Source organism: Pelobates fuscus, chromosome 2 (genome assembly GCF_036172605.1).
Source record: "Pelobates fuscus isolate aPelFus1 chromosome 2, aPelFus1.pri, whole genome shotgun sequence".
Lineage (NCBI taxonomy): Eukaryota > Metazoa > Chordata > Amphibia > Anura > Pelobatidae > Pelobates > Pelobates fuscus.
In genome coordinates this window covers 278,832,168-278,859,490 of record NC_086318.1, presented here as the reverse complement: position 1 = coordinate 278,859,490, position 27,323 = coordinate 278,832,168, and the positions used below count along the sequence as shown (strand labels likewise).

The 27,323-nt window shown below is 44.2% G+C and overlaps 1 protein-coding gene across 1 annotated transcript in view; it reads right to left on the bottom strand.

Annotated features, from left to right (window-relative positions):
• GALNT2 (polypeptide N-acetylgalactosaminyltransferase 2) overlaps window positions 1-21,901 on the bottom strand; it is a 777,588-nt gene extending 755,687 nt beyond the window's left edge. The window contains exon 1 of the mRNA XM_063443402.1: window positions 21,477-21,901. Coding sequence (XP_063299472.1) covers window positions 21,477-21,572 — 96 coding nt within the window. The 5' untranslated portion in view covers window positions 21,573-21,901. The remainder of the gene's footprint in view (window positions 1-21,476) is intronic.
• Window positions 21,902-27,323: the final 5,422 nt, after the last annotated feature.

Genomic DNA, 27,323 nt, shown 5'->3' with positions numbered 1-27,323 from the left:
CCCTCTTTTTTTTACACCATAGCGCCGTTACGACGTTCTATGCCGTCCGCATTTAAATGGCCTTTAAAGCCACTGTGTCGGCATAGAACGCCATAACGACTTAGAGCTCCAGCAATTGCTAGTTACTTTCCTCCAGAGTGATACACTTCTGGGGGACCGCCTGACAGCCCTGACATCCACCCAGCCTGGCAAATCAGGTAATGTGATCGCTCTGCCAGAAGATCGCTTTACTCAGAAGATGTAACTAAGCATAATTTGTTTTGTTTTTTATGACAGTGGTACATATCAAGTGTAAGAAATACTGTAAGAATGTAACATACATGTGAAAATGCCAAAATGCCACAAACAGGGACAAAAATTGGTGAAAAAATGGTGACAGTTAAGGCACCATATAAGATATCCTTGGGTGTCTGCTTTATCAAATGAAAGCCCTTTGTGGCGTTATTTGAACAGTCACACTGCTATAATACCCTAAAATGAAAATAGGCCCATCAAATCCATCTATGAAAATTCTAACTATAGAAACAGAAATAGCCTTGTCTCTTATATGGCACTGTAGCTTTACAGAATAGTGCCAAAGGCATGCAAATGGGGTATCGTTCTACTCAGCAGATGCAGCTGAACACAATATGGGCAGGAATAGCACACTCCAGCTTTACAAAATACACATTATAAAAACCTTGTTATATGTGTATATGCCAAAATAAAAAAATAAAAAACACAATTTTACTCCAATATTTAGCAGAGATTGGCGATGAAATGGCTACGTAAAAAGTGTCAAACTAACCTTTGGTAAATAGCCTAGAGATGGCTATATACTTTTGTGTGGCAAATTTGTTTTCTGTGGTGCCTACTAAACCTACAAGACAAACATACCAACTTCTAAAATAGTTTCACATAAAAATTGTATTAGTCCTTGTATTTTGTGACCTGTAACTTTCAAAATAAGCTGAAATCCTATACATATTATGAACTCTATAAATCAAAACACATAAATGAATTTATTTTGAATTACCTTTTCTAAGCTGGACATATGCACACGCTATTATTGCCAAAACTGTGAAAAAAAATTTTTTTATTTTTTTTTATATAATTAATGAGAATTTATCCATGTATGAGACAAAAAAAAATTAAGCCCGGTTTGCCCTCTAAAAACTGTATATTATATGTGTTGGTGCAATAAATGACAGAGATGCAAGTTGCATTTGAACACAAACAGCAAAAAGTGCAAAAATGGCTTGTGTCCTTAAGGGTAAAACAAGCTTTTGAAGCTGTGTCCTTAAGGCGTTAAACAAAGATCTGTACACCAGTCAAGCCATAGGACTTTCTTTTCCCACAGAAATCACAAATCTGCAGTGATGTTACTACTACAGCCATGATGAGTGTAATGTTCATTCCTGGACTGCCATACAGTCTCAAATGCAACCTTATAATATGTGTATTTCATTGCAGTAAAAGCTAACAGTATTATGACATTCACAGATAAAATGCAATGCAGAACTTGAAAATAAATAAATCACAATTTATCACACTTTTTTTTATATTTTATTTATATTTAATTATATGAATATATGAATATTTGATGTATAATGAAAGCACCATTTCTCCTGAACAAAATGATTATATATATATATATATATATATATATATATATATATATATATATATATATATGTGTGTGTGTGTGTGTGTGTGTGTGTGTGTGTGTGTAATATAAAAATAAATAAATAGGTAAATTATGGTTGAACAGACATATAGCTTAAATTCCAGGTTTTGTACAATTGGCTCAGTCCTTAATCCTTTAAGGATGGCGGGCATTCTGTGATCGTCCTTGCCGCCCACATGGCCGCCGCCATTCACCCGTTGCAGATCACAGTCCCCTGTGGCCAATAGCCATGATCTGCAGCACCTGATCGCAGTGACATCCAGTCATTGCGATCACTGTTACTATGTGTCAGCCAAAATTCATGAATTGGCTGACACACGTGGCCACCGCCATTCGCCCCCTGCAGATTGCAGTGGGGGGGCATGCCTGGCAACCCAGTGACAGTCAGTCACTGCGATCACTGTTACAAATGTGTAAGCTAATGATTTTAAATCACTGGCTGACACTGTCTCTGCCCCTCTCCTCACTTTGATCAGAGAGAGAAAGGCAGAGAGATCATTGCTGATAGTAGCTCCTGTGGGGGAAAAAAAAAAAAGGTTAAAAAAATAAGTGATTTTCTTTTTTTAGACCCTTTCAGTGCTGATCACATCATAAAGGGACACTCACCCAGACCACTTCTGCCCATTGGAGTGGTCTTGGTGCCAACTCCCACTACTCTTAACCCTGCAAGTGTAATTATTGCAGTTTTTTTTCTAAACTGCAATAATTACCTTGCAGGGTTAATTACCTTGTAGAGCCCTTGCAGGGCACTTCCTCCTTCATAGCACAGAAAACCTGTGCTAGAGCGTCACTGGACGCCCTCACGCTCTGTGAGGACCTCCAGTGTCGCTCAATTCCCCATAGGAAAGCATTGAAAAGCATTTTCAGTACTTTACTATGGGGAGCTCTAATGCGCATGCGCGGCAATGCATTAGGTCTCTCCGGACTGTGGGCGGGGTCAGTCTCGCCCACCGGGCGACGTAATGCAGAGGAGGAGCGGCGGCGGAGGGAGAAGCTGCGACGTGGGACATGTCGCTGCCTCTGGTAAGTCACTGAAGGGGTTTTCACCCCTTAAGCAACCGGGGATTGGGGGGTGGGAGGGAGAGGGGACCTGCAGTGCCAGGAAAACTGATTGTTTTCCTGGCACTGGAGTTTCCCTTTAACACTGGTCAGCCTTATTAGGGCCTTTAGTACTTTTTTTGAATTCTTTATTTTTTGCGTGCAATAAAGTAACAGTGATGCATTCTTGGCCACAACGGCACATATTCAACATGTCAACATTTATAACTTATATGGCTGTCATATCATAGCACAATTTTATAATGTAGGGTTATCTCTAGAGAGGAGAAGGCCTGTGTAGGTAACATTAATGCCCTTTATGAGGGTGAAGTGTGCACGATGTTGCTCTCTATGTATCTGCCCTGTAGGGCTTCTCCCTTGCCTTTGTTCGAGATAGTCGTTCTCTTAGTGGTCCGCAGTGTGTCGGCAGGGGGGAGGGGGGTAGGGGTGTCGTAGTGTAATGCGGGTTAAATGATGGCGCTGTTAGGTGGGCTTCTGCAACCCTGTATGGGTATTCATGGTATGTTTATGGCGGTTTGCCCATTCTAGTTGTGTTAGCCACTAGGTGCTGCGGGTTATACGGTGGTAGCATTGTTGGGTCACTATGTGTGGGCATTACAGAGAACACAAAAGAAACAATAAAGAAAATAATAAAAGGAACCAGTAGAGAGAACATTAGAAAAAACATTATAAAAACCATTAAAAGATGTTGGTGGTTCTGCTGAGTTTTTAGTCTCTGACTCTATGAGACGGTCCGTCTGCGTGAATGGTGGAATGGAAAGTGAGGAAAAGTCCCTGTAGGATGGCTTGTCGGTGGTTCCTCAAGTGGGGGATCCGCCTGGGGAGGCCCTGGAGGGGTTCTGTGGGGTAAAGTCCCGGATAGTGTCTGGGTTCAGGTGGGCTATGCTCCGTCTGGGCGCCGGTGCTGCTTGAAAAATACTTGTTGCTTGTAGGTGGGTTTCCAGCTCCTGTTTGTCTTGCGCCTTGTATGTGGTCCCGTTGAGTGTGAATGATACAGCACGAGGAGTGCCCCATTTGTAAGGGATGTCTTTGGTACGAAGGAGATGCAAGAGGAGTTGTAGGTCTTTTCGCCAGGCTATTGTGTTCCTGGTCAGATCTGGGAACGCCGTCAGTGTTGCCCCCTCAAACTTAAAAGGGGTTTTGCCCCGCAGTGCAGTTGCAAGCGTGTTCTTGTCAGCCAGTGTTTGGAACCGCAGTATGAGGTCTGCCGTCGCCGCTGTCAGTGCTCGGGGCGATTTCGGCAGCCGAAACATGCAGTCAATTTTCATTGCTTTCATCCGCTTCGGCGGTAGTAGTACTTCAAGTAGGCGCCTAATGTAGTGAGGTAAGTCATCCAGGTCTACAGACTCCGGTATCCCCCTCAGCTTTAGATTACATCGCCTTCTTTGGTCCTCAATGGTGTCGAGCCTTTTATTAGCGGTTTTCCATTTGACTAGGCCTGTGATTGTCTGTTCGAGTGCCTGTAGCCTTGTGTCCTGGGAGCTTGAGCTGGCCTCCAGCTGGGTAATTTTTATCGTGGCGCCTTCGACGGCCTTTCTATAGTGGGCCATGTCAGCCGCCAAGTCTTTGCGGAGTTCCGCCAGCATAGTTTTAATTTGTTCGGCAGGTCCCCGGATTTTGGGGGTACCTGTCTGGTAACTGGAGGTGGCCTGCAGGATGCACCTTCCAGGATGTCGGAGGTGAAATCCTCCGATGAATAGGAGGAAAGGTCGTCTTGCTGCGCCATTTTGGGCCACGCAGCCTGTTGCGAGAGCCGAAGCATCTCACCAATATCCCTCCCGTGGGGGCTTTTTTCGGCTTTTGCTTTCTTGGATTTCCTACCCATGGTCTATTAGCCCGTGTTTGGGTGGTGTGTGGGAAGGTTTTAGGCTCGATTTCCACCATATATTCTCGATTTTCTGTAAGTCAGAGACGGAGCTCCGAGAAAATGCGTCCACTCCGTTGCTCAGTCGGCCCCGTCCCCCCTTTAGTACTTATGTACTATATTAATTTATTTTTGGGGTCAAAACCCTGTGTGTACGTTGCAGCAACTCAAATCTCCCTTAACCCCTTCCCTGCTGCCATGATAATTGTACTGTACAGTATCCGTGATCACTGTGATCAGAGGGCTCTCTGTACTGATCGCAGCTGCCTAAACTGTGATCAGTACGTTTATTTTATTTTCCGTGGGTTTTTGAGAGTGGGTAGTGGGCGTTAGGCAGGTAGAAAATCGGTTACCAGACGATATATGGGAGATAATTCTTTGAAGATCTAAGGTGATCCAGTGCAAGAAGGGAATCAGTAGGATGGAGAGAGAAACTGACGGAGAAGAAACAACGTGCTCTGAACCACCAATGAACTCAGGGATTAGCCCTATTTAAAGGGACTCTGGGGTGGTAATGGTTAGGCTGTTATCTGTGTATAACCATCTGTAATTTAATTTGATTTTATGGTCTCTGATGAAGTTCCAAGTGTGGGACGAAACGCGTAAGACCACAACTACTGCCGTTTTACCAATTTAATTTGATTTATAATAAAAGCCGCTATTTTATACTACCATGCGGAGTCCTAATTTCCTGCTGTCCTGCAGACAGCTTAGAGGGATCCATAGCCCCCCCAATTACATCGGGGAGACACCCTTTGAGCTCATAATACGTATACATCTTGTGAGTGCATTTTTGTACATCACACTATTAAAAATGTATTACACTATGTTTAATCTATGTTCTTTTTCAATTTCACAGCCGTATCCCATTTGTGTTTTGCTTGTATTCTGGTCTGGGAAGTGATCCTTGGGACGCTGTCCACTTGATTTACCTGATAAGTACATTGCATACTTATTTCCCACTATTCACAAGTGATTGTGGTGATAGTATTGTTTTATTTTACATTGTATTTACCCAGGTTATTACCACACATCAGCCCCTGCAGGTCACGTGCAGGTCGTGTGACGTCACTTCCGGTTGGCGCACGCGACCGTCCGGAAGCAGGAAGAGTGCACATACCGGGATTAGAAAACAGATGCCCTATATAAGGACGGAACGGTCATTCCCCATTATCTACACTTCTGAAGAAGCCCCCATTTGGGCGAAATGCGTTAAGTGGATCAAGAAGTCTGGACTTTGAATTTTGGACCTTGCATTTTTACTGGAGATTTTATATTCAAAGATTTATTTTATTTTATAATAAAGTTGCAGTTTGTTTCCAGCTTTTGATCTACCTCTTATTCCTGTGCACCTTGGATCCTGCTTATATCCCATGGTGGGGATTATACCACCACAAGCACTCACCACCAGAGCAAGTTTAGTGCTTTTGAAATTGTAAGTAGGGTATTCACCCCTTGTTTTTTATCCCAATATATATACATAACACACTATTGGATTTTCTTTGTGCTTCTATTGTATACACGTCTGTGGAGCCTTGGATACCAGATACCACCACCATATCCTTAGACGGGGATGATACCGTCCAGGCACTACTCAGCAGAGCTCTTAGCAGCTCTGAAAAGTGAGAGTTGGTCCTTCTACTGGTTCTTTAAATTATTGCACTATAGTATTTTTATACATTGGCATATTGCACTATTGTTTCTATTTTTATCCTTTTAAGGTTTATATTTACTACCTCAATACTGGGACTACTTGTATGTATGTACAATTTTGTTTGAATCTTCTATTATCTTGTGGCGCGGTTTATCACTTTGTTTTTGCACTTTCTGGTTAATAGCAGGTATTGGGAAGTCCTGCTGGTTTACTGCTGCCGTTCACCCATACATTCTAGAGAGCGCCTACACCTGTGTTTTTTCTATTACCACACATACCTATTATCTAAGTACTCTATATGGCTACTAGTATGAGTTTATCTAATTTACAACAAACACGTTGAAGAAAATTTGAAGGCCATATTTTAAGAGTAGGAAAAACCACAACCTTTGAAAGGTTTGGGATGAATATTTCAAACGTAAAGAAAGGTTATTGAATATTGAGACAAAGAAACAAAGAAATGGTGGGGTTAGCGTATTGATAAAACACCTGCTGCTTTTTGTTTAGAAAATAATTTATTTTTACAGGAGTGGGAATGAAATTTTGCCCATATGTTCCTTCCAATTAATCCAACTAATTGTAAAATACTCTAGGGAGGTTAAAGGGAAACTCCAGTGCCAGGAAAACGATCCGTTTTCCTGGCACTGGAGGGTCCCTGTCCCTCCCACCCCCCAATCACCAGTTGCTGAAAGGGTGAAAACCCCTTCAGTCACTTACCTCAGGCAGCGACATGTCCCACGTCGCTGCCTGCTCCTCCCCCGCCGCTCCACCTTCTTCCTCCGTCGGCCGGTGGGCGAGACTGATCCCGCCCACCGGCCGAGGAGACCTAATGCGCATGCGCGGAAATGCCGCGCATGCGCATTGGCGCACCCCATAGGAAAGCATTGAAAATGAATTTCAATGCTTCCCTATGGGGAATAGAGCGACGCTGGAGGTCCTCACACAGCGTGAGGACGTCCAGCGACGCTCTAGCACAGATAATCTGTGCTAGGGACCAGGACGTTCCCTCTAGTGGCTGTCTAGTAGACAGCCACTAGGGGAGGACTTAACCCTGCAAGGTAATTATTGCAGTTTATAAAAAACTGCAATAATTACACTTGCAGGGTTAAGGGTAGTGGGAGTTGGCACCCAGACCAATGAGCAGAAGTGGTCTGGGTGCCTGGAGTGTCCCTTTAAGGATAAACTAGAGGAAGAAATAGGTGACTTGGAATCTAATTCATCTATTGATCAGGAAAGTACCGAATTTAAGGAAAGAGAGGAAATGTTACTAAGTTATTAAGAGCAAGAAATATAAAAGGGATAAGGAGGATACAACACAACACATTCTCAACGAATAATAAAATTCGTAAAAGACAACATATCTATCCCCAAAATCCCACATAATAAGAATTAAAAAAAAATGTCTTTGAGAAGTACATAACAACTTTCATAACTCTAAACCACCACAACATAGCAACTTTAAAAATACTATGCACACATCTAATGACGATAGATCTAATACACAAGGTCCCCAAGGAGAGAGATAATTTATAGATCTTATGCACAAGTAGTGAGTAATCACTCCGACACGAATGGTACTAATACCCAATACAATAAGTAGACAATTTTTCAAGGGATACCCAGGGGACCTTACCGGTCTGCACGCTGCAGAAAGCCAGAGAAGTTGGCACCTGTGTTTTTCCAGCATGTAAACTCTGCAAAGAACATATGGGAATTGTTTTAGAATTGTATCCAGGCAACAGTTTTCCCTATAAACTGACCTCTCAGTTTGACTTGTGAGGGTATTGCCCCCGAATTACAATATTGTTATATTGGTATTTGACGGTTCTATTTGACTGTCAGATATGAAGTGCACCACAAGCCACAGATGTACTATTTAGCAGCCAAAACATTTGAATATTTAAAACTGCTATGTCAAAGCACTATTTGACGGTTCTATTTGACTCTCAGATATGAAGAGCACATCCCCAAATGTACTTCTTAAGAGCAACAAATTGGGAATTTGTCGAAGTGCGCTGTAAACACAGTATTTGACTCTCAGATATGAAGTGCAGGGCCCAAATTTACTATTTAGCAGATTAGCAGCCAGAAAATAAGAATGTTTACAATTGCACTGTAACCACACTATTTGACGCTTCAATTTGACTCTCAGATTTGAAGAGCACACCCCAAATTTACTATTTAGCAGTTTAGCACCAAAATAATTAGAATGTTTACAACTGCGCAGTAAACCGCTGTATTTGACGCTTCTATTTGACTCTCAGATATGAAGTGCACCCCACTAATGTACTAGTTTGCAGAATTCTTTCCTAATCTGTCCCTGAAAGCGGCAGCATCCTCTCCCTACACTAAAAAGAGCTCATGTGACTCCAGCTTATATATAGAGGCTGGGTCACATGCTGCACTGGCCAATCACAGCCATGCCATTAGTAGGCATGACTGTGATGGCTTCTAAGGGCACACAAGTCAAACGCTTGTTGATTGGCTACCCTTCAGCCTTTCAAAATGCGCCATTAAATCGCCGAACACTGAACTCCAACCCGAACATACAGGGATATGTCAGTGTTCGGGTCCGGGGTCCAAAAAACGTAATGTTCGGTACGAACCTGAACTTTACAGTCCGGGTTCGATCAACTCTAGTTTTGAGGAGTGGGAGGATTTTGCTCACATCATTGAATATGCAACACACCCTGTTATGTATCACAATCACTCTTCACTTATGTGTATTTCACCTATTTAAACTGTGTTTGGCATTGAAACTTGTACCATAGAGGACTGAAATGTCGACACATTTTCTGGTGTATAATTGCATAATAAAACATTCAAGATTTATTTACAAAGTCCTGTCAGTGCATCTTCCTTGAGAGATACATGCACACATACAAATATAATTTTTCTTCATTAATTATTATTATTATTATTATTAAGTATAATAAATGCATTTTGTATAATTTCCCCCATTATTTAGTAGCTGTGGGATTGCCTTACAACCCAGGCAGTACCACTGCAGAAGAGCTGTTCACTGCCATTCCAGCCATGTGATCGTGATGACCGGGTCGGCCAGATTGGAAGCAGGAGGACTGCATCGGTTGTTAGGCAGTGGGCTCCTGGTCGAAATTGCAGCAGAAGGCAAATGTATTTGGCCAGGAGAACTTCCGATCGTTGGGGTGTACCATGCCGCCCTAACAGCATTCAAATAGTTTTGGTGCATAGATCAAGCCCCTGCAGTCTCACTGCTTAATTATCTGCTGTTTAGGAGTTTAAATCACTTCTGTTTCTGTTCATGCACCCCTAGCCACAGCCCCCATGGCGGTGACCAGACCCAAAAAAAAAAAGTTTTGTTTTCAAGCTTATACCAGTGTGTTTACTGTTCTGCTCTGTTACTAAAATTGTAATTGCGCACAAGATACGTTTACATGCTCTAGCAAGCTATTAACAGCAAAGGTGGAAAAAAAACAAAAAACATGTAGAACACCCGCAAGTAATGACGCACTTGCGTCAGTCTTCTCATACTACGAATGAAGCTTTCATGTCAATAAGAAAAAAGAAAAAATAAATACCTACAATAAACTATGCTCCTGTGTCAATGTTACTTGGGTCTCGTCATTCTGGACACATTTTTGTGGCTTCGCGTCTTCAGCAATGTGATCATAGCACCAATCCTCCAAAAAGAATGTGGGCTCTGAATCTAGGGTCTAATACATTATTTTTAAAAATTCTGACACAAATGTGAATGCACAACTGATGCAGGGTTATGATTTAAGGGCCTGCCTTGTAGAGGATTCAACTCGTTCATGACAAAGAAATCTACAAAAAATGTTTTGGGGGAAAGTGAGGCTGAAATGAGTCTCAACCATGTGGGGATAGAGTTGAATAAACAAAACCAATTTAACTGCGAAATGGCAGAGAATTAAGCTGTATGATTGCATAAAATCGATACACCAAAACAGCTTCATCAAGCAGAGTTGTTTTGGGGTTTTGAATGTCCACTTAAATGGAATGATTTCATATATGCTGATAAATGACCACAGTGAATTTCTTAATAGAAATAATTAAGGGGCTGATCATTTCTTCATCCAAACCCATGTTCTTGAAGATCATCCTTTCATCATCCTTAGTCAGATGAAAAGAACGAAGAAAAAAAAAAGTCTTGTGAACTTGAAGACAATTCTTGGAAAGCAGCAGTTACACATATATATTGTGGCAAAAGTAACCTCGCCACTGGTTCTTGAAAGGGCCTTCTGCCTCAGGACTATGGGCAGTGCAAAAAGGCTCATAAAAAGACCTTGTTGGTGCCTTTTTGCTATCCTGTTGTGGAACCGAACAGACGCACGAACCAGGGACCACCCTGGAGCTTGTTAACACCTATTAACACCTTGGAATGGCTCTCACCGCAGTGTTCTAATTGTTCATCTGGGTGGCCGCAATTCCTATGGACAACTAAGAGGTGGCGGCCATCTTGTTGGCATGAACGCAGACAGCGGTGTTTGGGCATGAATCTCATGGAACTAAAAATCAGACAGAAAAAACGCTGGACTTCCATCATCGCCTGCGTTCGGTTCTATACAATTTAGAGGGGCAGTGGTCGGTGAAATAGTTTGTCTGGATGAGGGGAACAAGCTTCAGGGTAAGAACACTGACTATGTTCGGTAGTTTGTTTGTTTGTTTGTTTGTTTGTTTGTATGTATGTATGTATGTGGTCGGTCAAAAAAAAAGACTTCCAGGAAATTGCTGAACCACTGAACTGATCTGGGTTATTTTTGAGTATGTTGGTCATACAGATCAGAGCTATCAGGAGGTGTAACATTTGTGGAAGTTTTGTGTGTTTTAAGGTATTTTTGGAGTTTTATAAAAATGTGTGTTTGTGTCTGGAGATAATTGAGTTAATACAGTACTTGACTCCATTACCTCCCAGGCAGAGGGGAGGGATTGTATGATTATGTATAGGAGTGTCATGTACTTGAACAGCTGTCATTGGTCTGTAACTTTGTACTGTAGTCTTCCATCAGGTCAAGGTGGGAGTGCCCCTTGCATGGGGACTTGCATTTAAGGCCAGTAGTAGCTGCAATTAAATGAGTTCCTGCTTACCCTTAACATAGAGTCTCATCTCATGTGTGGGGGAATCTGCTTTATCACAATACTCCTCTGGGATTAGAATAGCTTGCTCTTGTAATAGCAGCCTGCTATGCTCTCTGGACTAGGAGAGGTCTACCCACTGTAAGCTGGATCCTGGTCTTGGGTCCAGGGTTTGTTGAGGAAAGCGAGACCCCAACCAAGCTGCAACGCTGGAAGAGGGGACTACAGTGCTGATGGTGTCTGGTGCAGTGCTTGTGGTACTCGGTAAGCACTAAGGAAGCGATTGGCGGAGGCACCCGGTTGGGGTGCCAGGTGGTCCGCCACAAATATATGACGGTAAATTCCTTCTGTCAAACGTACTAGTTCAGAGTACTAAACCATCAAAGGCCAAAATGGCCTTATTGCAAATTATGCCTCATTCATGCTTGAATCCTGAAAATGCAAGGAATCACTTTGTGGCGGAACAGACCTCGCCATGTGTTCTTGGAGGGGGCTGCTTGCCCACCTCCTACCTTCTGACTATGGCCCTGGGATATATGGCATTTGAAAACACTTTGTGCCCTGTGACAAAACTGGAGATTGTGCACAAATATGACTATTGTCCATATTCTTTATGATTCCCTTCGTTTGTTGCACTGTTCCCCATGTGTTTCATCTGTTGGTTCGGCTGGATAGACTACCAGACAAACTGTGGAGTTACTGGGTGGCCACCATTTCATGTATTAGAGACACATGGTGAGAACAATGGATGGCGGCCATTTTAACTCACAGACACTGTTTGGACTTTTTTACACGGTGCCATCTCGCCGGTATTTGGTGCACAAAGACATTGTTCAGTAGTTTTAAACTACAAAACAGGGGACACATTTAACAGTAATTATTTTTCATATAGCCTGTATATGTTCTGCGGAATCTGCATTAAACCATATCTTCCAAACTGGGTGAATTTTGGATATGTGGTTCACCCAGATCTCCCGGTTCCGAGGATATATTTTTTATGGGGTTATTGCATGTTTTGGGGTCCCTGTGATATGTTGTATAATACTGTATTTTTCTGCCTGTGATAATTAAGTTAGTCTATTGTCTGGAGATAATTGCATCACAGGCAGAGGGGAGGATTTGGTCTGGGAGTGGTTTACTTTATTGTACGTGTTGTAATGTTTTTATTGGTTCTTCTGAAAAACCCTGTGAGCGGTCCTGTATGTCTGTCCTGTCTAGGTGCCTTTAGTGGTCCTTTAATTAAAAAAAAAAAATTTGACTGATTTCATTATAGAAGCCTTGGAATCTTAGATAACGATTATGGGTATTATCAGTAAGAAATTAGAAGCCATTTTAGAACTGGAAACCTGAGGAATCACATAATTATGGATACCACATAAGCAATACAAACATATTTACAAATTTTTATTTTATTATTTATATAGCGCCAGCAAGTTCTGTAGCGCTGTTCAATGGTCTGCAAAAATTCAAACATGTGCTGGGTTATTTACTATAATCAGAAACTTGCAATGGGATTATTCAGACAAAAATATGCAAAGAGTACTTGAATGGAGTTGGAGAATTTATAGTTTTTGCCATTCTGATTTCAATTTCTTGCAATTTCAGAGATTAATGAATAAATCCCAAAGTGAGATCTCTCATGTTGAAAGCAAGTTTAAAAGTTTAAGTTAAATAGTTAAACATACAAAACAGCAGATTTGGAGACTTTCATAATCATCTAAATTTCTACAATATAACAAACATTTTAAGATCTCATGCAGTGATGTACCGAACGGTTCGCTGGCGAATAGTTCCTGGCGAACATAGCGTGTTCGCGTTCGCCACGGCGGGCGAACATATGCGCGGTTCGATCCGCCCCCTATTCGTCATCATTGAGTAAAATTTTACCATGTGTCTCACAGTCAGCAGACACATTCCAGCAAATTAGCAGCAGTCCCTCCCTTCCACACCCTCCCACCTCCCTCCCAGCATCCATTTTAGATTCATTCTGAAGCTGCATGCTTAGTGAGAGGAGGGAAAGTGTGGCGAAACCGACCTCGCCACGTGTCCTTGGAGGGGGCTGCTTGCCCGCCTCTTGCCTTTGGACTATGGACCAGACCTTATGTGAATGTGTTAACCCAGATAGCTAAGCCATGGAGCCCATTCGTGTAGTTAAAGACTTCGGCTCCGTGGCGAGTGAACTGTGTGAGTAGGATCTGCGCGCTATTCGGTAGTTTTGTGCGCACAGATCCCAGCTATCTGGGGATAGGTGAAATGTCTGTGTGTTATGTGTAAAAGGTGAATTTATGTATTTTAAAGTGTTTTACTGTCTTTGTGCCCCCATGTGCTCAATGGAGTCTGTCTCTGTGCTGGGAGGTAATTGGATTACTTCTCCAGCACAGAGAAGGCTCTGTAAAAACCGGTCTGAGCTGGAAAGCTAGGGGTTTTAAAAGATACTTTACTAACTTTTGAACCCCTGGTCTGATCCATGCCATTTTTTAATATGTTGTTCCCATGAATGGATTGATTGTGGATATGTAATTTTGTGTGAATGTGATGTATGGTTTTGAAGTTATAAATATTGTGTAAAAAGTATATTTTAAACTGTATGTAGTAATTATGTTAATTGCTTATCTGAGGGGAGGGGATGTGTGGGTTGTACTATTACTTGATTGGTTGTTTTATGCCTCCCCCTGGGTGTGTCCTGTATGTGCACAACTGTAATAAAAAGCAGGCTGGGTGTTCCAGACCTGAGATTCTGCTTGACCCTCAAACCGATGTGTCGTCTCGTTTTTGGGGGAATTGGATTGTATGCTGACTGCCAGGAGTGTAAGCGGATTATATGCTTTTCCTGTTCAGCTATTCCAGGGTTCGGGTGTTTCCAGTTCGGGAGTTGGAAGATTTGTACAGTTTGCAGTCCGGGAGATTGGTGCTTGCAGTAGCTGCTGGTCTATGGAAAAGGGGATTATCGCCTAAACTGGGTTTTATCCTCTTGTAAGTGAAACGGTCCGTTACAGAAAGTGTAGCTGCTGTTCATTAGATAGGTAAATGGATAGCTAGGCTAGTGTATTCAGTGTCCACTACAGTCCTGAAGGACTCATCTGATCTCTGCTGTAAGGACAGCACCCCAAAAAGCCCTTTTTAGGGCTAGAACATCAGTCTGCTTTTTTTTCCTGTGTAATCTAATTGCAGTTGCCTGCCTGCCAGCTTCAGGCTCACAGTGGATACTGGGCCCACTTGCCCAGTGCCACCACTCATATCTGGTGTCACAATAGCTTGCATTTAAAAACAAAAAAACATTTTTCACTGTTATAGATTGAATAGCAGTTAGTTGTCTTCAAGCGGGTGTGTCAGGCCTACAGCGTCTACTCTGCCAACCTCTGCCAGTGCCACTCATATCTGGTCTCACAGTAGCTTGCACGCATAGTACCACTAATTCAAAAAAAATGACAGGCAGAGGCAGGCCACCCCGCAGGGGCCGTCGTGGTCGTGGTGCTGTGATTCCCTTTTGCCCTAGAATAATGCCCAGTTTTCAGAAGCCACGTACCCTGAACTTGAAAAGTTCTGAGGACTTAGTTGACTGGCTAACACAGGACACCCAATCTTCTACAGCTTCTGCTCGGAATCTTGACGCACCATCCTCCTCCAGCTTAGCTTCGGGCACCTCTCAAGATACCACTCACCCGCCTGCCGCCACCACCAACACTAGCACCACAGCCGCTTCACTTGGTATGTCAGAGGAGTTATTTACACATCCGTTTGAAGAAATGAGTGATGTCCAACCATTATTGCCAAGGATGTAGATAACAGGGATATGTCTCAGGCAGGCAGCATTACACACATGGACGTACGGTGTGATGATGATGTTGTACCCGCTGCTGCTTCCTTTGCTGAGTTGTCAGATACAAGTGAAGCGGTTGATGATGACGATGCGTCCATGGATGTCACGTGGGTGCCCGCTCGGCAAGAAGAAGAACAGGGCGAAAGTTCAGATGGGGAGACAGAGAGGAGGAGGAGACGAGTTGGAAGCAGGGGGAGGTCATCGCAAGGAGCTAGTGGCACAGTCAGAAAGTATGCAGCGGCACCCGGGGTCAGCCCGACAGCACGCCAATCAATGCATGCTGTGTCCACCACCAGAATGCAGTCATTGCAGAACTCAGCAGTGTGGAATTTCTTTTGTGTGTCTGCCTTTGACAACAGCGATGCCATTTGCAACCTGTGCCAAAAGAAACTGAGTCGTGGGAAGTCCAACACCCACCTAGGTACAACTGCTTTGCGTAGGCACATGATCTCACATCACAAACGCCTATGGGATCAACACATGAGTACAAGCAGCACACAAACTCAAAGCCGCCATCCTCCTCCTGGTCCAGCATCTTCAGCCACGTCAACCACTGCTGTCCTCCTTGCCCCCTCTCAACCATCCGCCACTCCGTCTCTCGCCTTGAGCAGTTCCCGCTCATCTGCCCACAGTCAGGTGTCTGTCAAGGACATGTTTGAGCGCAAGAAGCCTATGTCAGAAAGTCACCCCTTGCCCAGCGTCTGACAGCTGGCTTGTCCGAACTATTATCCCGCCAGCTTTTACCATACAAGCTGGTTGAGTCTGAGCTACAAAAATTTGTAGCTATTGGGACACCGCAGTGGAAGGTACCCGGACGAAATTTCTTTTCACAAAAGGCAATCCCCAACCCGTACTCGATTGAGCAAAAGGAAGTAATGGCATGTCTGGCACAAAGTGTTGGGGCAAGGGTCCATCTGACCACTGATACCTGGTCTGCAAAGCATGGTCAGGGCAGGTATTGGGTAAACCTGCTGACGGTTGCCAAGCATGGAATGCATGGCTCTGCAGAGGAGTTGGTGACACCGCCACGACTTGCAGGCAGGCCTGCTGCCACCTCCTCTACTCCTCCTACTCCATCCTCTTCCATAACCTCCTCGGCTGAGTCCTCTTGTGCTGCTGCGTCTTGCTCCACATCAACGGCACCCCCCCAGCTCCCCATGTACTATTCCACATCCCGGATACGGCAGTGTCACGCCGTCTTGGGTTTGACTTGCTTGAAAGCAGAGAGTCACACCGGGCAAGCACTCTTGACCGCCCTGAACGCACAGGTGGAAAAGTGGCTGACTCCGCAGCAACTGGAGATCGGCAAAGTGGTTTGTGACAAGGGAACAAATTTGTTGGCGGCATTGAAGTTAGGCAAGTTGACACATGCGCCGTGCATGGCACATGTGTGTAATCTGATCATACAACGCTTTGTGCATAAGTACACAGGCTTACAGGACATCCTGAAGCAGGCCAGGAAGGTGTGTGGCCATTTCAGGCGTTCCTACACGGCCATGGCGCACTTTGCAGATATCCAGCGGCGAAACAACATGCCAGTGAGGCGCTTGATTTGCGACAGCCCGACACGTTGAAATGCAACACTCCTAATGTTCGACCGCCTGCTCCAACAAGAAAAAGCTGTTAATGAATATTTGTATGACCGGGGTGCTAGGACAGCCTCTGGGGAGCTGGGATTTTTTTTGCCACGTTACTGGATGCTCATGCGTCCTTTTGAGGAGGTGACAAACCTAGTCAGTCGCACCGAAGGCACCATCAGCGACATCATACCATTTGTTTTCTTCCTGGAGCGTGCCCTGCAAAGAGTGCTGGATCAAGCCGTAGATGAGCGTGAAGAGGAAGAGTTGTGGTCACCATCACCACCAGAAACAGCCTTATCAGTGAAGGGATAGAAAGAGTTAATGAACCTCATCTATAATCTCATCCATCAAATTCAGATAAAATAATCTATTTAATATGATTTACACAAGAGCTAAAAACCAGACTAACCACAGGATATTTTTTATTTATAACTTCTCCTTTTGACCTAACAAATTCTGCTTTTGACCTAACAGACACATCCGCAAACTAAGTTTGACCTGCTGATTCCTAGGAAAGAATCACGCAAAATAAAGCATGATTGACCACGAGGCATATGTAGTTCTTGTGCAAGATCAGTTATTTCTGCTTTTAGCATAAACCTGTATCCTGTGTAACCATTTATTGCATATTTCGTATGTCAAAGTTCATAATCAATACTGTATAAATATGACAAGCATTCCATAATACATTTGAAGATCCTTGGAAAGCAAACTGTGTGCACGTGTCATTATTTGCTCCATCATTCTTCCCTGAATTCAGCCGGCAACGGAGACCAGAGAACGCCTAAGTTGGACCGAGGCACTTGTGATAGAAGTTGCCTTTCAATCAGCATTGCTTGCTGGACCTGCGGCAACGCTGGAAGAGGATTGTGAGGAAGAGGAGTCAGAGGAGGAATGTGGCTTTGAGGAGGAGGAGGAAGACCAACCACAACAGGCATCCCAGGGTGCTCGTTGTCACCTATCTGGTACCCGTGGTGTTGTACGTGGCTGGGGGGGGAAGAACATACCTTCATTGAGATCACTAAGGAGGAGGAGGAAAGGGAAATGAGTAGCTCGGCATCCAACCTTGTGCAAATGGGGTCTTTCATGCTGTCGTGCCTGTTGAGGGACCCTCGTATAAAAAGGCTGAAGGAGAACGACCTGTACTGGGTGTCCACGCTACTAGACCCCCGGTATAAGCAGAAAGTGGCTGAAATGTTACCAAATTACAACAAGTCGGAAAGGATGCAGCATTTGCAAAATAAATTAAAAAGTATGCTTTACACAGCGTATAAGGGTGATAAGGGTCACAGCACAACGGGAATCTAACAGGGGAAGAGGTGGAAGTCATCCTCCTCCTCCCACGACCACGCCGGCAGGGACAGGACGCTTTACAGACGTGTTGTTGATGGAGGACATGCGGAGCTTTTTAAGTCCTACGCATCGCCACAGCCCTTCGGGATCCACCCTCAGAGAGCAGACTACCTCGCCTTAACTGCAGATATCGACACTCTGAGGAGCGATGAACCCCTTGACTACTGGGTGTGCAGACTTGACCTGTGGCCTGAGCTATCCTAATTTGTGATAGAACTTCTGGCCTGCCCCGCTTCAAGTGTCCTGTCAGAAAGGACCCTCAGTGCAGCAGGAGGTATTGTCACTGAGAAGAGAAATCGCCTAGGTCAAAAAAGTCTAGATTACCTCACCTTTTTTAAGATGAATGAGGGATGGATCCCGAAGGGACTGACAGTGGGCGATACATTCGACTAAAAAAGGCCTGGTGAGACGAGCTGCCTTGGGCTAAAAATGGTCCACACGCTGCTGTATTTTAGCTCTGAATGCCGGTTGACTTGCGTGACTTATCCGCCACCAACTAGGGTTCAAGCCGCAATGTTTTAGGGCACTTTCTGCCTGGGAAACAAACATCAATTTTTCTGGCCGCTGCTACAGCAGCGGCTGCAACAATACCTAATTTTTCAGGCATGTGTACATGCCTAATTTTTCGGGCCTCTGGTGCTGCACTGTGGCTTCAAAAACCAAACCAAAAAAAAGGCACATAACAGGGATTAAACTGATAGGAATAGTACTGCTTAACACACCACTCCTATCTGGTGGCACATTAGATTGCACGCGCAGTGCCCCAAATTTGAAGTAGGAGGACCGACCAAGCATCTTTTTCCATCTCCCGGTTCCTAAAATCGATGCCATTTACACGTCCCCTGATAGGGCGCCAGCTCATTATTCTCTTTTTCACTTCACTAGGGACACTTTACTGCACTATGGGCACTTAGACCCACTCTTTGTCTTGCAAAGTGTTATTCCAAGCCAGCATCTCTTATGGGAAATCAGGCAGTCATCTAAACGTTTAGATTGAGTTTTAGCTTAGAACACCCTTGAAGGTGTTCAAGGAGATTAGGGCTAGTTTAGAGGATTCTTCTTAGACCTCTCTGAGTCTTTATAGCCCTTCTACCTATCCAGCATTTCTGGAAACTAGCTAAGAGAAAGGGTGTCTGTGTGTCTGTGATACATTTAACTTTATATCACCTTATTGACACTTTTTATGACAGCATCACTCCGGTCTCCATACTCTCTGCCTATACCCATCTATTTAGAGGGAATTTCCTTGCCCCTGGCAATATTATATAATAGGTAATAGTATTACCATTATTACACAATTAGTCACTATAGGGGAATGAGTATAGTATCCCTTTGTTATTTATAAATGATACAATAAAGACTTTTGTCCATTACTCAATTTACTTTAACAAAGGGTACTAACCACGGTATTAGGAAGCATTACTCTGCTTTCCCTTTCTCCCTCTATTATACACCTATGCTCACTAGGATTTGTAGGTATCACTTTATTATTAGTTGTCTAACCTTTTCCTATGCCAGTTTTAGATCTCCTTCTTCTGGGATTTTTTTCAGTTTATTAGCATACCTGGGTACAAGCCCTTGTGGGGCTGGCACCACCACCTGACCACATTTCCTCGTTTCTTCCACTCATACCGCTTTTTTCATCTTTGAAGGAGTTTGGCGAAACAAGGAAATAGTCCTCTACTCATAACAGGGATTAAACTGTATAGTACTACTTAACACACCTTACAATAACGCAGAGAGAGGAGTCTGAAGAAGAGTCAGAGGAGGAAGGTGGCTTTGAGGAGGTGGAAGACCAAACCCAGCAGGCGTCCCAGGGGGCTTGTTGTCACCTTTCGGGGACCCTTGGTGTTGTACGTGGCTGGGTGGAGGAAGAGACCTTCAATGACATCAGTGAGGACAAGGAACGGGACATGGCTAGCTTGGTATCTAACCTTGTGCAAATGGGGAGTTTGCGGTTGTGCAAATGGACTGTTTGCGGTTGTTTGCGGTGCGTTAAACGGGGAGTTTGGTCTGTCACTGTGAAGCGGGCGTAACCCTTACACTACCTGATCGATACAACATCATACAGTAGGTCCCCCCCTCATTATTTTTATGGCCCCCACTCACCACTCACGGGAGGGGGCGAGCGGGAGGACAGTAGGTCCCCCCCATTGTGATTTATGGCCCCCACCCACCGCGCAGGGGTTGGGGGCCGGGGAGGACAGTAGGTCCCCCCCTTATCCTTATTTACTGAATATTCCCCTGTATAACAATGTTTGGCATTTAGTGAATATTCCCTATTCTGCTCTGTGTCAGTGTGTATCAGGGTCTCTGAGGACAGGTGTCAATCCATATCTGTCAAGTGACCCTATGTAGGGGGAACAGTCCCTATTCTGCTCTGTGTCAGTGTGTATCAGGGTCTCTGAGGACAGGTGTCAATCCATATTTCAAGGTGTCAATATGTCATATGTCAATTCATATCCATTGTGATTCAGGAATGTTAGGTGATTTATGCCATTTATGGATTAAAACCAGACTCTGCATCAACTGTGTAATCTCCATGGATCCCCCTCCGGCATGCAACAGTCCAGGTGTTAGACCCCTTGAAACAACTTTTCCATCACTATTGTGGCCAGAAAGAGTCCCTGTGGGTTTTAAAATTCGCCTGCCCATTGAAGTCTATGGCGGTTCGCAAACATTTGCGAAGGTTCGCGTTCGCCGTTCGCGAACCGAAAATTTTATCCTCACTAATCTCATGGTTCACGTAAATCCAAAACTTTTTGAAACGTAACAAGAAATATTATGTTGGGAATAAGCAGTGCTTTATGCATGCTAAAGTATGTTCTGCAAAAAGCTTGCAATCCAATATTTCTGTAAAGCAGAATATAACATAGCAAAAAACTAGTACAAGGTCATAAATATCTGTTGCCAAGTCTTAAGCAATGCAATCTAACACAGATGGGCAGACAGTACACACTTTTATACAACTCAAAACAATGCATTTGTTTACTAAAACGAGTAAATTGATTTTAAATTATTGCAGAAAAAAAAAATCGATTTTCCAACTTGCTAGTAGAAAAGGACGTGGCTGGAAAGGATTGGTTAACTACAGTACAGAAATTGCTTTTCTCTTTCCTTCCATTTCTCATTACCTATCCGATCCTTACATCCTTCAATACTTAATCCAATACAGAAAAATACGTAGAACATTTAACAAATTTGAATTTCTTTAAAAAAAAAAAAAAAAGAGAAAAAGAGAGAGAGAGAGAGAGAGAGAGAGAGAGAGAGACTGCACTAATTACTATGTGACACATAACCTACACGTGTTTACTACGTCAATAACATTGACATTTCTTGCAATTGGTTTCTAATACCGATTTCTTGCTGGTAAATAGCCGTCACTCAATGTGGTTTATTATTACCTTTTGACTTACAGCGGTGCCCGAGTACATGTAATAGGCGATTCCAAGGAGCCAGAGAAAGGCGAAGCAAAGCAAGATTCTAGATTTTTTCCTCATTGTTGAGTTGGTAATGAAAAAGCAGCAGACTGTTTCAAGCGTTGTAACCAGCAGAACACCCTGTCCGTTTTAATTAAGACTTTATTTTCCTGTGAGGGTTTTTTTTTTTTTGGCTGGACGGTTACATCGAGTTAAACATTCTATCTTCCTGACTGAATTCACTCCACTGACTCACGCTTTTTCTTTCTTCTTCTCCACCTCCACCTCCCCCTCCGTCGTCGTCGTCGTCGTCGTCCCGTGTCTACCTTCTTGCCTGCAGCGCCGATCCTTCCCTCTGCCCTTTTCAACAATAATTCCCAACTGCAACAAGGCCAGCAAGCAGGAAACTGGCAGCGTCACCAGGTCACGGGGCAGAGGTTGAGTTTAGACTGATCGACCAATCGGCGATCATCAAAGAGGTTGCCGGTAAAAGTGGGTGGGAACGTGTGAATGTCATGGTTACCACATGCACTTTCTTTTGGTTTCCATCCTCTTTATGTTCCTAGACAAGTGTAATAGAGGAAATATAGAGTAGAATATTAACGGGAAATGAACAGCGAGGTTTAACATGTCTGACAAAAATCGCTGCAATTATGTCCAGTTTTTCTTTAACCCCTTAAAGGACCACTCTAGTGCCAGGAAAACATACTCGTTTTCCTGGCACTAGAGTGCCCTGAGGGTGCCCCCACCCTCAGGGACCCACTCCCGCCGGGCTCTGGGGGGAGGAAGGGGTTAAACCTACCTCTTTCTCCAGCGCCGGGCGGGGAGCTCTACTCCTCCTCCTCTTCTTCCTCGCGACGTCATCGGCTGAATGCGCATGCGCGGCAGGAGCCGCGCTCGCATTCAGCCGGTCGCATAGGAAAGCATTCATAATGCTTTCCTATGGACGCTTGCGTGCTCTCACTGTGATTTTCACAGTGAGAAGCACGCAAGCGCCTCTAGCGGCTGTCAGTGAGACAGCCACTAGAGGCTCTGGAGGCTGGCTTAACCAGGCCCGGACTGGCCATCGGGCACACCGGGCAAATGCCCGGTGGGCCGCGGGGGCCAGGGGCCGAGACCGGCAGGGGAAGGTCCCCTGATCTCCCCTGCCGGTCTATGCAGGGCCGGCACTATCCGAGCGCCGGCCCCGCTGTGTGCCATGGCGGGCCAGTGAGGAGATCAGAGATCTCCCTCACCGGCCCACTTAAATAGACCTGCGGCTGGGGAGGGAGAGAGAGGACCCGGCGGAGCTCTTTCTTGCAGCTCCGCTGGGTTCCTCTCGCGAGATCGGGAGCGTTGCTATGGCAACGCCCCCGATCTCGCGACACTCACCACTGGATCACCAGGGATCGTGTGCGACTGCCAGTCCCCCCCTCCCAGGTACCACCATGCCTGTCCCCCCCCCCTCCCAGGCTAAAAGTAAGAAGGGAGGGGGGGATTTAATGCATTCTTAGTTTTTTTTATTTGTTTATATACCCCCCTAGTTTTTTTATTTGTTTATTTACCCCCCCTAGTTTTTTATTTGTTTATTTACCCCCACCTAGTTTTTTATTTGTTTATTTACCCCCTTAGTTTTATTATTTGTTTATTTACCCCCTTAGTTTTATTATTTGTTTATTTACCCCCGCTCCCCCCGGTTTTATTATTTGTGTATTTACCCCCCTTCATTTTTTATTTGTTTATTTACCCACACAACATTTACACACAGCACTCTCACACACATCACACTCAGCACTCTCACACACATCACACTCAGCACTCTCACACACATCACACATCATACACAGCACTCTCACACTCAGCACTCTCACACTCAGCACTCTCACACTCTCACTCACAACACTATCACACTCAGCACTCACAACACTATCACACATCACACTCAGCACTCTCACACACATCACACTTAGCACTCACACATCATACACAGCACTCACACATCATACACAGCACTATCACACTCAGCACTCACACACATCACACACAACACTCTCACACACATCACACAAAACACTCTCACACACAACACTCTCACACACATCATACACCGCACCCACACACACACATCACACACAGCACTCTCACACACAGCACCCTCACACAAATCAATCACACACACTGCACCCTCACACACACAACACACACACCACATCCATCACACACACATACTGCGCCCCTCACTGCCCCCCCCCCCCGATACACTGCATCACACACATACACAATACTTCCAAACATAGTTATATAATATAGCACCCCTCACACACACAGCACCCCTCACACACATACTGCACCCCTAAACACATTACATTCCAGACACACACTACATCCTTTACCCAACTCTGGATCATCTACACACATACACACACTAGATCCCTATATACACTCTGAATCCGTTATATACGCACACTCACTAGATCTCCTATACACATTCTGGGTCCTTCAAACACACACTAGACTATATATATATATATATATATATATATATATATATATATATATATATACACACACACACACACACTCTGGATCCCCTATACACACACCAGATTCCTTGTAAGCAAACACATACTACACCCCTAAACACACACTCTCTACAAACACTACATCACCTATAGATAAAAAAATATATATATATATTTGTATATGTATATATATTTTTTTTAATATATTTTTTTTCCATCTATTTATTCCTTGGCGCAACCTTTCTCTTTCTGTACTGTTTATTCCTTATATAGAGGGTTAGAGGGTTACCCTCTATAAGGTTGCTGCCTGTTCATTATAATTTTAGCGCTAACCTACCACCTTTTTTCTGGACTACATCACCTATACACACACACACTATAGCCTGTATGCACACACTTGCTACATTCCCCTATACACACATTCTCTACAGTCCCTAGCCACATATGCATTACATTACACCACAAACACAACACAACTAAAACCGACCTTATTACACAATACCACACCACAATCAGCTCACTCTACACACACGTAATACCACAAGCAGGCTCCAAACACATGCACAATACTCTTTCCTGGCATTTTTGTCTCCTGGTATCCATTTATAGAGACACCAGAGACAAGTTGCAAGGAAACACAGTGCAAGCATGTTATTAAATTTGCTTGCGCTGTGCAGAACAAATACAGGGCTTTTTTCTCATGCTTGAGCTCTTTAGCAGAGTTCTGCGTATGGTCTGCCCTGGAAGAGCATTGAACCAACATGCTCACTTTGAGAGGGGGCGTGTTTGTCATTAGTGATGACCAAACACACACCCTCTCTGCCCCGCCCCCTTCTTAGTGGGCCGCTGTGATTAAAAAATGCCCGGGCCGAATTTTCTTCCCAGTCCGGCACTGGGCTTAACCCTCAGAATAAACATAGCAGTTTCTCTGAAACTGCTATGTTTATAAAAAAAAGGGTAAAAGCTAGCTGGACCTGGCACCCAGACCACTTCATTAAGCTGAAGTGGTCTGGGTGCCTAGAGTGGTCCTTTAATGACTGAGCTAATTGTAAAAGTTGTGATCAAAACAGACACAGACCTTCAATTTGCGATATGTGTCTGTTCAGGCTAATTCACCTCTTTCATATTATGTGCACCAACACTTATCATATATCATTTTGTTCAGGAGAAACAGGGCTTTCATATCACGTTATTTTAACCCCTTAAGGACCGAGGACGGCTCAGGACCGTCATCGGCATTTTTGCATTGCCGACCTATGACGGTCCTGAACCTTCCTAACGGTGTGGTGGAATCTCAGTAAAAATAAATTTACTAGGACAAGATTGCCATGTGGCATATGTGTAAATGTTGTATCAGTTAGTTAGTTACACGTAGCTAAGATACAATCAACACTGTATTGAGCAAATGCAGGAATGCAGAAACTGAAAACACTTCCCCTCCTCCATTGTTCTGGGTGAGCCATGTGGTCTAACAGGTAAGGGAAGTTAGGCTTTGTTCAGCTGATTGTGTAAAGAGTATATGTGGGTAGAGTTAACTATAGGAGGAGCTATATGTCTATATCATGCATTTACACAGTCAGTTCTGGGCTCAGATCTTGCTGTATTTTGGTGACATTAGTCCCTCTGAGCCCCGGTCGGTGAATCGAATAAAGAATCTCTTCCTTCCTGAAGAAACCTGTGTCCATCTCTCTGTGCTTGGCTTCCGTCAGTTTCTCCGGTATCATTTGGTGCATTGGGCCGGGAAGCTCATCGTTCAACGGTAGCTGAGAGGCAGAGGCGTGAGACGGTCTATCTTTGCCCACGTTCTCTACGGCTGCACCCCTGAACTTCTGCGTGGACCTCCCTTCGTCTCGGCGCCACTGGTCTGTTGTCCAGGAGATCATCGGCCTCTACGTAGTAAGTGCTGGGGTGTCCCCGTCGATGAGTGTGAACCCAGGTTCAGGAACGAGGAGGTAAGACGACTGCTGTTTTAGACGGCGGACCCACTAGGGGTATACCGATTGTGCGGTAGGCCCATAAGGGGTTTGAATTGTGTATGGAATCTGCCCCCTCTGTCGGAGGGAAGGAGCGAAGGCGCACCGCTCAATCGAACACTCTTTAGTAAGACCGTTTGATTTGGTTAGTCAGGCGGGGTTCTGGTGTAAATAGCCCTAGCCGGACACCGGTGTCTTGTCTAGACTAGCGTTCTAGGGTGTATATTTTGTTCGCTAGGTCGGAGGGACCGGGAGACTAAGCGGCGTCTGTGTTAATTCGGTTCGCTAGCTCTCAACCTATCTTGGCTAAGTGGGAAGGCGTGTAAATTTGGAACCCACTAGATTTTTGATAGAGTAATCGACTAAGAGGCGTCTGTGTAAATTCGGTCCTCTAGCTCGCTATATGTGGTGCTTGGGCAGTGTGGCTAACCAAAACGGATGTAGATAGTTTTAGGTAGTCCATCAAGGTACTGGCCAATAGATTAGTTGGGAATTGTATATGTGATAAAGATTGTTTAGTAACGTGTATATCTTGCTAGATAGCGTGAGCTCTGCCGTCTAGCGAGAGTGTTAATAGTGTGTTGCTGTATTATAGTGCACGGTACCATAACCCTGTATATTTACTGACACTGTATATAAGTACTAATAATTGTCGTCTATTGCATGTCTAACACCATAACCACTAATAATTGTATTGTGACCTTAAATTGTACTCTAACCAATGCTAACCGTACTATAACTACTGTTTGTAAAGACGATGTTACTGGGGTATGTTATAGACGGGTAATTCAGATATAGGGAATAATAGCGTCGGTGACTGTATAGTTTCGCCAAAGGGCACAGTATTAGTTACTTAGTGACTGGTGTAACAGCTGTGTGTGTACGGGAATTCCCTGTATGTTTTGTTGTATGAGTTTGACCTAGTAACTGTGCCACATGGTGCTGTTGCCAGGGAAACGAGTGTGACTGTTAGAGGTGTGTTTGTTGTGTTTCTTTGAATTAGACGCTCCGTTGCTAAGTATGGCAGCGCCGGAATTTAAAGATTGTTGATCCTTTAGAATGTATGCTAAATAACTTTAATGTGTGTGATTTTGGGGACTACCTTATGTAGTAGAGAATGACCAGTTTTTGACTGTTAACACAGTTTGTGTTACTAGATGGTTACTAAAAAACTGGTTTGTCCATCCTCAATGGAATCTGACCCATCTGACCATCCCTCAACTAAATTCTTTATCAAAAACTGGTGCAGCTGGTATGTCCCCCTGTGCTCTAATTGTCTCTGGCTCTCAGATGCCTGTCCCCTCCTATTTATGTGCCTACCTACCCCTCCAACTGGTTCTTTGTATTCAGTTTTATTA